The sequence below is a fragment of the Talpa europaea genome, assembly GCF_964194135.1.
Source record: "Talpa europaea genome assembly, chromosome: 12".
Classification (NCBI taxonomy): Eukaryota; Metazoa; Chordata; class Mammalia; order Eulipotyphla; family Talpidae; genus Talpa; species Talpa europaea.
Window position 1 is genome coordinate 3,158,854 of NC_140079.1, and position 12,294 is coordinate 3,171,147.

The 12,294-nt window shown below is 39.4% G+C and overlaps 1 protein-coding gene across 3 annotated transcripts in view; it reads left to right on the plus strand.

Annotated features, from left to right (window-relative positions):
- CNTN5 (contactin 5) overlaps window positions 1-12,294 on the plus strand; it is a gene marked incomplete at both ends in the record, with an annotated part of 519,573 nt that overhangs the window by 312,255 nt on the left and 195,024 nt on the right. For all 3 annotated transcript variants that reach the window (XM_084251216.1, XM_084251217.1, XM_084251218.1), the window contains 3 exons: window positions 2,692-2,873; window positions 9,424-9,560; window positions 11,665-11,794. In XM_084251216.1, the coding sequence (XP_084107342.1) occupies window positions 2,692-2,873; window positions 9,424-9,560; window positions 11,665-11,794 (449 nt within the window). The remainder of the gene's footprint in view (window positions 1-2,691; window positions 2,874-9,423; window positions 9,561-11,664; window positions 11,795-12,294) is intronic.

The following is a 12,294-nucleotide window of genomic DNA, read 5'->3' on the forward strand; positions in this document are numbered from 1 at the left end:
AACCTTGTTCAATAAATAGGCCATTCAACAAAGACCCTACGAAAGGACAAGGCCTTAGGAGTAGTGTTAATCTAGATTACAGCCAAGCCTCAGAGGGATTGAACTGAACTACAAGTAAATTAGCTGCATATCAGAACAAAATATTAAAAAAAACTAATTGGTAGAAAATAAATCTTTTGGTTTTTTCCTTTCATCACTTCTGTCTAATTTTTAAAGGGCTCTTAGTAAAGTAAGAGACAAAACAGAATAAATTGACTTAGAGATGAACAGGGAAGAAGAAAAACTGTCTCTGCAGATGCCATAGACAGTGCGTGTGAGCTATTTTATGGACTCTACCAAAATTAATCTTATATTTAGGAATAAACTAAACAAAATATGCATAAGACCTATACACCGAAGATCACATAACACTACTGAGAAAATGAGCCAATATCTAAATAAATCAGGATATTCTGCATGAAAATGCAGTGACGTTCATTTGTCTAATCCCCTTGAACTGATGAATGAAGTTAATATAATCCAGTCAAAACTGAAGGAGACTTATTTTTAAAGGAATTAGCAAGTTACTTCTACAATTTACATTAAAATTCAAAGAACATAGATCATAGAATAAACAAAAGGATTTGTACACTTAATTTCAAACTTTTCTCTGAAAATAGCAATAAAAAGGTAAGGAATTGAGATGACAGGCTGAAAGATTAATGGACAGAAGGCAGTTCAGAAATAGACCCACATTTCTAAGGCCAATTAGTTTGTCATAAAAATGGCAAATAAGTCAAAGGGCTAGAGTAATATTTGGAACAAATAGTGCAGTAACATGTCGATATTCATCTTCAGTAAAATTGAAAAGACTGACAATATTTTCAAGGATATATTTTCAAGGATGTAGAACAGCTGGAAATTTCATACATTGTTGGTAGAAATATGAAGTTAGATTATAAATTAGTCTCGCAGTTTCTGCTAGTCAAACATTTTTTTCTTATCATATAACTCAGAGATTCTACTTCAAATTATTTACCTAGGAGAAGTAAAAACTTGTGTCCACAAAATCTTGCACCTGTATATTCAATTATATTCAAAGAAATTTTGGCTATAATAGCTAAAAGCTAAAAGCCTACGTTCAACAATAGGTCAACATATGCTTAGATAAAGACATGGTAGCTTATTTGAGTATCATGCTACTGCTCAACAATTCATGAGCTGTTGCTCCCACACAACATAGATGAGTCTTACAAATCTCATGCTGAGAGAAAGAAGCCAAATTAAAAGAGTATGATTCAATGTATATGACAGTCCATAAAAGGACAGAGTACTCTTAAATCAAAGAAGTCAGATCACCTGGGCATTAGGGAACTCTCTGAGGTTAAAAAAAAAAAAAAAAAGAAAGCATTATCCTAATCAAGATGATGGTTCTGTAGGCATGTATGTTTGTCGAGACTCTTAGAGTATGCACTGAAAGTGGTTTCATTTTACTTTATCTAAGTCATGTCTCCAAGGAGAGTTTATTTTAAAATATTTTTATAAAAATCTTAGTCCCATACATACACAAACCAGTATACTAATAACCTACTATCTGACCTTTGGATGCATACCCTAAAATTTTTAAATTTCAGGAGGCGGGGCCTCTATGGTGTATGGTAGAGAACTCTGGGTGCCTTGGTGGCGGACACGGTCTGATAGCATACGTCTGAAGAGGTGTGAAGTTATTTCCCTAAATCATATACAGTGTTGAAAACAAATATTACTAAAAAGTAAATAATTTCTTTTAAATCACAAGTCCGTTCTGGCACATATTAAAAGAACGATACGAGATGCCAAAGTCAGGGTTCCAAAATGTAAATTTCAGTCTTCCCGATGTTGTTTGGATGTAAACAAACATGCAAAAGGTGCCAACTCTTTGATCCAGCAATTTTCAATTCATTCCAAGGGAACATTCAGAAAATCAAAAGCATACAAGGGTGTTTATCCTGCCGTTGTTTGTAACAGTGAACATCGCTGTCACTCCTATTAGATAATTAGTGGGAAAATAGCCTGCGGTTGCAGTGGTGATGCCTGGTAGATTGTTATAAGCAATGCAAGAAGGACACAGAACACTTTGTCATTTAAAAGAAAAAAAAAATCCTAGCAGACTACACAAATAAGGAAAGACTGCTGAGGAGGAGGCATTTAGGACAGGTCTCGAAGGATTAGCAGGATTTTAGCAGATATGATTGGAAACACGGGGAAATGTGTTTCTGGGTCAGGGGCTATGAAAGGAAGTAGTGAGAAAGCAAATGGAAAAAGTAGATGGGATAGGAGCGTCAAGTGCATTAAATATAGATAATAATGAATAAATCAGTGGAACAGAGCTGATACTCTTGAAACACACTCGAGTATGCAAGCACCAATTATGACAAAGACAGCCTCCCCAATATTGTGGGGAGAGGAGAAAAAATAAAGTATAATGTGTTAAAATGTGTAACAGACCGCCTCTCGATTGCTTTCCTGAAATACGAGAAAGAATCTGTCTTCCCTGGAATCTACTTACCAGGCAATCCTCATGGAAAGGGAGTCTGTCAACCCGTGCCTGGGCCTTAATTGTGATTACTCTTTATTGCACTCAGCCTATTAAGTGCTTAAATTACCACATACCAGAATCGATGTCCCTAATAGTGGAAAGCGTATTAATGATATTTTTGCTCTCCTCTGTAGTCCAGTTCCAACCATCACATGGCTGAAGGTGAACGGCTACATCCCTAGCAAGGCACGTCTGCGGAAGTCTCAGGCGGTGCTGGAAATACCCAACGTGCAGCTGGATGACACAGGCATTTACGAATGCAGAGCAGAAAACACACGTGGAAAAAACTCCTTTCGGGGACTACTGCAAGTGTACAGTAAGTGTCCTCAACCAGCGCTGTGCCCCTGTCCTAAAGATCAAAGAGAAGATGCAAATTAATTTCCACTAAATATCGTTTGTTAAGTGCATAGAAAGCTAACGATAATTCATCATCTTACTTCTTTTGCATGGTAAAGCATCGTGTAAAATTAGCCTATGCACAGAAATGCTTTAAATTAAACATGAATGGGATATCATCAGGCTCTTTGGACAGTGCAGAGAGTTGATAGCCTTAAAAATGAGGTCATTCCCTAGCACCAAAGCCATTCTCTGAAAAGTTAAAAATCTTGTGACTTTATTAACTTCTTACTCCCCTTCGCCTGAATCAGGAATCACAGTGTATTACTCATGAGCCAACTCCCACCCAGCTGTCTTTTTTGGTCAATACAATTTTACTGGCACACCGCCACGCCCATTTGTTTACATATGGTCTTTGTCAGCTTTTTGCATTGCTGGGGCAGAATTAAGTTACCTGAAACAAGAGACCAGCTGACTTGCAAAGCTTAAAATATTTGCTCTGTGCTCTACAGAAAAATTTGCTGACCGCTGGCCTAAATTAATGTATCTGTATGGCAAGTAACCTTTCCAGCCTGCAGGTGTTTATATTGCCTCAAATGCCAAAAGCCCCAGAGGTTGTATGTAAATATTCAGAACGTGGACTACTTCAGAAATAGCTACCATTTCATTGTTGCTTCTGAGGATCCCAGATGTGTCTGCTTTTCATATTTGCTTTTGTCACCTACATTATAAACAATGATAAGTGATAGTTTTCTTATCTCCCAGTACAGTCTTATGTTTCTGGACGCTAGTCATCCAGAGCATGGATGGAAGCAACTGCTGTTGCTTTCCTATGAACCTTTCCAAATCACAGATTCAACGGATCCCACCAAGCCACTATGTGACTGTATCTCCTGCTCGGTTCCGAAGAGCATACGGACCCTTACAGAGTATTTTTGAAATATTACTATCTGAATTCAACCCGTTTTTCTTTCTTTATCTCTAATAACTCCTTTAGGAATTCAGCACTTCAGCCAAATTGACCAAGCCAGGCACATTCGATTCATTCATTTACTGATTCAGTTAATGTGCGATAAGCACCTATTACTGCTCTGCTGGCTGGCAGGAGAGCTTGGCGGGCACTCGTGGTCAGCTGGTGGCCAGGGCCAGCCCCAAGAGCTAAGCTGTGATGCGGGCAGGAGCAGAGGCCTGTGGGAGGCTGAGCTCCGCGTTACAGTGAAAGCTTTACATAGAATGTGCCCGTGACATCTGACGGGGAGCGCATCCTGGAAGGGAGGGGCCAGAGTCACTTGAAAATTTGTAAGATGGAAACACTAGCACCAGTTTGGTGTTTTATAGGCCATGAATATAATATTTGAATCCAATGCCCAAAGCCAACTGCTCAATCTCGTATGCCATGTAGCTCACACTCTTGCCTTAGGAAAAAGTGGTTGTTTTTGTGCCCCTGTGAGTGGGAATTAACACTCAAGCACAAGTACATGGTATCGGGTTATCCTCATGGTCATAATGTGAAGTGTTGGGCCTCCCTGGCAACACAGAAGGTAAGTCTCATTGCTATAAAGCTATCAGCAGCCACTGCAGCCTGAGTTCGATCCCCTGCCAGTGAGCTACACTCATGGAACAGCAGACCTCTCCTGTCTCCCTGCTGCTCCCCTCAGCAGTGTGCTTCAGTCAGTCTGCCTGTTCTGCTCCCCACTCTGTCTCTGGTGAATCCTCTCACCCCCGCACCTCTGGCCTGTACCCCTGCTCTTGTCTGCATAAATTTAGAAAATATATAATAATGTAAAATGTTATATTCTCTCTTTACAGATAAATACCTGATACTGAGAGAGACAATGTTTACAGAACTTGGCTACTAAAACCACACACACACACACACACACACACAAAATGCCAGGAATGCCTGTCACTCTTCAGGCCATTATACAGTCTCTGTGTGGTGAGAATGGCCCACACCTAAGAAAGAGGCAGATTACATGGTCTGAGACAGAAACCCCACAGCACTGACCCACTTGCCACTATCCACACCCAGCGACACAATTCACAGGCAGTAGCAACGTGGTCTGGAAATTAGACAACAGTTGCTTTCACACAGTGTTCCTGGCGCCCTGTGCTGAGAAGGCCTGAAGCACTCTGAGGGCCCCCGTCACGCACAGCTGGGTGTGCGCCCCGGGCAGCTGGGTGAGGACAAACCTGCCCCAAACACCCCTTGCTGTGCATTGAAAATCATCGTGACTGTCGTCCAGAAAGGAAACTGGGCCGGCTTGCTCCTTGGCGCGTGTTTCTTAAAGTCTGGGGAGGTCTTCAGAAGAAAGTGTCCTTTTCATGGTAGCCCTGATTTAGGGTTTTTTCCTGATTTGTCCTGACTAGCCCCAGTTTGAGTCTGGCACACTGAGATGATTATAAACCGTGGCTCCCTTCACTCCCAGAAGTGTGCTGTTTCTTACAAATGCATCCAATTTTTGACACTTAAAACTGTTGTGTTTGACATGAGGTCTTTGCTACCTGCCCTAAAATGTCGAAAGAGTCTCAGCTTCCATTTCTGTCTGACTGGCATAAATACAGGGTAGCGTCATGCATGAATATTCCACTGTATCCAGGGCATGTATTTAGAATCTTCTCTCAGTCGAATGGACTCTGTTGGTCGCTCAGTGACCTGAGCTTCACCTGCTGGAGGAAGTAGAAGCTGACCTTTTTAATCCCAATGGTCAGTGTTTGCAGAGTACTGCAACCCGGGTCTTTCGGTGACTCACCTTCTTCTGGAAACAGTAGTTATGGCAAAGGTGTACATGCTAAGTTAGAGACTCAAAAGGTGACTCTAAGGCAACCTTTCTAGTTTCGTGTTTTTTGTCAAATCATTACAAAATGAGTATTCTTACAAACGTTAGTGGCTTCCAATAACTGCAATTTGATTACAAGCATATTCAAGATAAAGACTTTTTTAATTGTGCTATGCTTCCTATCTTTTTTCCCAAACTGAAGTTTATGCACGGATTTTTAGTCTTTGCCATTTGTTCTAATTTCCTATTTCTTTTCTCAAAATTGTATTTATATTAGGAAAGATTTTAAAGATATTTTAACTATTAAAATACAGTAAAGATTTACTAAAGAATATAATATAAAATTATAGATTCCTAATTTATAATTTTCTACATAGAGAAAAATTTTTCAGTGTTATTTCCTTGGAGAAAATTTCTCAGATTCAGTGGTTAAGAAAATGGTGCCAGATACATAAATATAGGTGTGAGAGAGAGATCATAATTGTTAAATATGACATTCAAGTAATGCATGAGCAATGGATTTAGGGGGGCATAATATTTATTAAGTATAAGTATTAAGTATAATATATAAGTGTTAATATTAAGTATAATATTTATTGTAATTAATCATCCTAGTAGTCTAAAGGAATTAGCATCTAAAACTCACAGATGAGACTCACTATGTAGCTCAGTCCTGAACACTTATTAGACCAAGGGCAAGGTAGCACTGGGATTGAAGTACACACCCCCAGCTTTATGATTTTTCTAATAACCCATGTTCCCTCCCAGTGGTCCACAAATTAGAGTCTTGACATTGAAAATGATCTATGGGGATAAAATATGTTGACTGTTCGATACTTCCCAGTACAGGAGCAATGAAGAAGGCCTATAACAACTCACATTTATCAGTCATTTGCAAAATTTCTAATGATGAGAGATAATAATCAAGTGTTTCTTTAGTACATCTGCTTAATATTTTAACAATATAACCTAGAGATGTAACTCAGAAGCTCAAGTGTCTCCCCTATGTAGTTGGGGATTTATATCTGGTGAGAGCAGAGCTGTTTCTGGGCTTACATGCTAGAAGCCTCTTCAGTTTTCCACACCCTAAAATAGGTGGCCTGACAAAGTTTAGATAATAAAATCTACTAGCTATTTTTTTTTTTTACATATGGGGAGCAATGTAGTAGGCCATTTTTATTTGCAGAATTGTTGTTAAAGGAAATTTGAATATTTCAATATTTCAATTACATATCTGTCACACCCACCAGAGATTAAGCTGACAGCAAACACATTGCAGTATGTTTATCTTTGTATTCTCATTGCTAAGCGGTGACAATTATAGTGCCCAACAAATATTTGAAGAAAGAGCAGCAAGAATAATTCATTTTAATTTCATTGATAACTTGATTCCTATGACAAATTCATTCTGGAACCGAGACTCTAATTAGGTTCTTTTATAGATAACCCAAATTATGTTTGGAGAAACATTACTTCATTTTCCAAATTGTTTTCCAGGTGACACAACCTCTTTTTGTTTTAATAGATCTTTCTTTCCTACCTTTTCATTTTAGTGACTTTTTAAAATTTATTTTCAATTTGTTTTTAACTCCCACAAACTGCACATCCCAGCACTGGCTGTGATACATTAAGAAACATGCAGATAGAACCAGCCAATATTTTCAGATCAACATAACATGCTGTTCATGTTTCACCTAAAGCTAATGTAGCTGTTGTATCAGATTTGCTTCTCTGATCGCCTGTCTAACTGGCGCGTGAAGCCATAGCCAATTAAAAATTTCAGTGGCAGTCTAATTCAGCATCACAGGGAGGAACAAGCTACTGCATGTGTCTTCCAAGTGATTAAGAACTATGTGTCCAGAAAGGTGCAAATGACTCCCCTTTGAGGTTGGATTAATAAACCTTATGTAATTTAGACTATACCTTGACGTACAAGAACTAAGAGGAACAGAGAAGCAGAATATTCCGAATGAGTGAACAATTTGGAGGAGAAGCAATACAGGCTTGGGAGTCAGCAAACCCTCTGGCTTCAATTACAGGGACCTTGAACGGGTTGAGGTGATCTGGCAGTGGAGAGTAGGCAGCGGAAGCCCAATGTGCAAGTCAAGTATCAGATTGCTCTTAAATATCACCAATTCTTATCAGTAGCTTTTGAATATATGAGTTCTAATTAAAAAGACACTGAATTCAGGAGCCAGGCACAACACTCAGGATCAGTGTGTGAAGATCACCATTGTAAGATTTTTGAATGACTACCTAGAGGCGTAGAAGTGAATGGACAGAATGTATGCAAATGTATGCAAATCCCAATTATACCTTGGTCAGGCTGCTTAAAGACCAGACTGCATTGCCTGGAAGACAATGAGTTCCTAAAAACAAAATTCTCATTTAGCAACAGTAGAACATGCAACATCCTAAAAACAAAATTCGCATTTAGCAACAGTAGAACATGCAGCACGCTACGAATAATGCAAATGCGATCAATTTTTTTTTTTTTGATCTGTCTGAGCAGAGTGGGACAGAGCCTCCTTACAGTGAAAGATACCTGGTTTTGAAAGTCATCTCTAGCTCTTAGACTGTGTGACACTGGGTATAGTCCCTGAACCTCTCTGAGGCAATGTTTTCTGATTCATAAAATGAAAAGTGTTTCCTTTGGCTCGATGTTACAAGGATTCATTGATGATTCAGCTTGGTGTCAAAGACAAGCAATTCAGAAATGGGAGTTCTTTCTTGCTTTTTCTCCAGGCTTCTTAACTGGCTTAGCTCTGGGACATCTGTGAACCCAGAGAGTGAGGCTCTGATGTTCATGGGCTATTTTCATGTAGCACATCTTTTCTCTTCTTACCCTTAGTAAGACTTAGACCTCTTCTACCACAGCACAAACTTCTTAGCTATAGGACTTAGGTGTTGCTGTATCCCAGTGAGCAAAGACTAAATAGTATGAAATGAATGAATGAATGATCAAAGTCTTCGTACACGAAGCAGAAGCAAACTGTTTTATAGTTCTGTGCCCAAAATGTTGCCAGAGGGGTACAATCAGTTTAGTTCAGATTTCTTTTAATATTCACTTCAACTGTTTCAAACAGTATTTGTGGACAAAGAGTGACTCGTTTTCAAGTTTTTTATTTTACCAATCAGTCAATGAAAAACAGACACTTTAACCTGCATCTTAATAGATTTTGTGCAATTACAATATAAGGTCTCTCAATAAAGCAATTTTTCTCTTGTAATTTTGAAATATCTTCTAAAGATATATTTGAAAAGTACCGGCTAATATAGAAAAAATTCACACCAAGTAAAATTTGAACATACAAATTATTTTTCCAAAGTCATTCATCTTACATTGGGAGAAAACAGCAAAGCAGTTATTCAATAAGTGGGCATATTGTATTACTTCAACCTGTGCTAACACTGCCCCAATGCTTTGAAAAAGCAATGCCTCTTAAATCTATGAGCTCTTTAACAAGATCTCTTGCCTTGGGGAGAAACTAACCACTTGTGAACAGTGGGTAAAAAAAAAAATAGGGTTTACTTAGTTCACAAAGGTGTTTTCAATTACAAAAATAGTTTTACTGATGAATTTTTTACATAGAAAATAGTGTTTTATGTAACGCAGCCCCACACTGCTTCCAAATCTGACAGTTATGTGAATGATTAAAAAAAAAAAAATACACTGACTGTTTCTGTGTGATGTTGGAACTTGGTAAAGAGAAATTAAATCACCCTTCCTCGATGCTTAACTCCCTCCAGCTTACCCGCACTGGGTGGAGAAGCTGAACGACACTCAGCTGGACAGCGGGAGTCCTCTCCGCTGGGAATGTAAAGCTACGGGGAAACCCAGACCCACCTACCGTTGGCTGAAAAATGGAGGCCCCCTCTTGCCTCAGGTACTGTGGGAATTCTCCACCTGTTCTGTGTCACCACAGAAGAATTCCACGGGGGACAGACACTTCTCTTCCGTCTTACTGAAGCCTTTTCTTACTGATGCCTCATAATGTAATGGAGGGAGAAAGGAAGCAAACATACGATCCAAATTTTCTTTTTATTTAATTCATTACCTTTTCAGTAATATATTGTTTCTTTAAATTATGTTCAATCCTATAAATTCATAGGAAAACATCAGTGATTTTTGCCAGCTCACTGCTATTTCTAGCCGACGTTGGGATATAATCTGGCTTGTGGTGTCACTTCGCGATAACAATGAACCCTCAGAAGTGAAGTGACTGGTCCAAGGTCACGTATGTGTCAAAAGGTGAAGCAGAAATGGAATTCCGACCTCTCCCCTTCTGGGCAGAGTCCTGTGCGTGACAGCCCGCTGGCCATGGACATGAATGTCCTTTCAGCAAATCCACCCCATGTTTCTGAGACAATAGGTGCTGCAGTAGAAAACAAACCAATTCTATTTCGTTTCCAAATAATAGATCATAATTTTAACTAACTACTTGCCTTGTTGTGGTCTTTGCAAAACGGAGGGCAGAGAGGGAACAGCTCACTCTGACCAAAATGTAGGGGAAGTTTATAAGGTTGAGTAGTAGCTGCACAGGTTCCAAGTAGTATCTGCACAGGTTCTGACTCTGCCGCTTGTCCGTCACTTAACCTCTTTGGGTTTCAGTTTGCTCCTTTGTGAAATGCGGAGATTGGAGCCTGTCGCCCCCACAGTTCTACCCAGCCCAGCATCCCCTTATTCTGAGGCAAGTGAGGCTAAGACAAAACACAGTTACTTAGAGAGACAGACACAAAGGAGAACTATTGAGCTGCTGAAGATAACTGAGAGGGAGCGGATGGGGATCCAGAGACATTGATTCATTGGCTCTGCCTCCAGTTCTCCCGCGGATACCAGATAAACCCTGAGCAGGGACGACGCTAGTCCTATTCTCTACTCCCAGCACCCAAGTAAGGTAAATTCCACTGGCAGCTAATACATCTGCTAAGTGAATTTTACTTGGAAAATGATGTCCAATCACTGGGCATCTCTGTTGAAAGATAATTAGAGCACTGCTCACTAACATGAATAGAATCGGGGCCTCCCTGGTGGCGTGAGGGTTAAAGACACAGGGCTATCAAGCCATTGGCAGCCACTATGGCCTGAGTTCACCCCAGGCCAGGGAGCTACCCACATGGCGCAGCAGACCTCTCCTGTCTCCCCACTGCTCCGCTCAGCAGTGGATTTCAGTAGAGCTGCCTGCCCTGCTCCCCACTCTGTCTCTGGTAAATCTTCTCACCCCCTGACCGCTGGCCTACCCCCCAGTTCTTGTATGTGTAAATAAATAAATCTTTAAAAATATAAAAATAAAAGTAAATAAATAAATAAAATTAAGAGAATGATTTGCTTGGCCTGAAGTACACAAGACAACGAGTTGTTTAACGGCTTTTAAACTTTAAATTCCGCTTTGGAAATGTGCTCTGGGTCTCAGTTTACCTCACTTTGCACATCCTCAATTTTCTGTCTTGTACATTACTTTGTCTCCTCATGAAGTTTACATTTTCTGATCAATAATTGTATACGGAATTCACTTACAGACTCGTTTTTGTGTGGGTTTGTTGGAAGAAAGAGAAAAGGCAAACTCGTGACTGATCAATATAGAAAAGGGACTCTTGTTCTGACCCGGGCTATTTTTAACCTTGATTCTGTGCATTTACCCCCTTGGTGCTTTCTACCAGGGGAACACCTGCTTCTCCTTTGTAAAATTTTTGTAAAATTCATATGAAAGCTCTATCTGCTATTGTACTTCAGAGGCGCCGCTAGTCTACACAACAAAAGCTGAGCCTCAAACAAAACTGAAAATAAAACGCAGAACTGCAGAAAAATATTTCATAATTTTTTTCTAAGAAATAGTTATAATTTATAAGATAACTGTTATAATACAATAGTGAACAGTAAATTTGTGTTGCTAAATTGTCAAATCATTTTCAGTTGCATTAATAAGAATTTGTTGTTGTTGTTTTTGATTTGTTCACTTTTTACATCTAATTTTTGAAATTCCATTACAGAGTAGAGTTGAGATGGTTAATGGAGTATTGGTGATCCACAATGTGAATCAATCCGATGCTGGGATGTATCAGTGTGTGGCTGAAAATAAACATGGAGCCATTTATGCAAGTGCTGAGCTGAAGATTCTAGGTAAGCAATTTCTAAGTGAATAAACAGAAAAATAGGGCTGCTTCTTTCCATGCTCTAAGTCTTACTACACTGAAAGTTTTATGATGTGATTGTAAAAACCTATTTTATGTCTTGAAAAGAAGAAATGTCTTGCTGATATACTTTTTTGTAAGCTTTAAGGGACAAGTTTATATTGTGGATAGCTTGTCCCACAACTTTTTTATAAGGTTTTTCTAACTTTAGGTTTAGTCTTAAAAGATGTGCACACTCTGTCTTTTCTCTGACATTTAAAAAATCTGTAGGGAATATATGTGAGCTTTCAAGGTAGAACGTCTTGAGGATAGCAGATAAGAATGTGCATTTCCCAGCCTCTCCTGCTTCCCTACTTCCAGAGCAAAACTTACTATTTCCCCCAAGCAGCCACTACCTACCAGTCACTGCAACTCCTGCCAGACAAGACTCCAGGGTCAAGCACCCTTCCACTGTGGGGGGTCAACCATGATAGTCCTCACACACCAGGG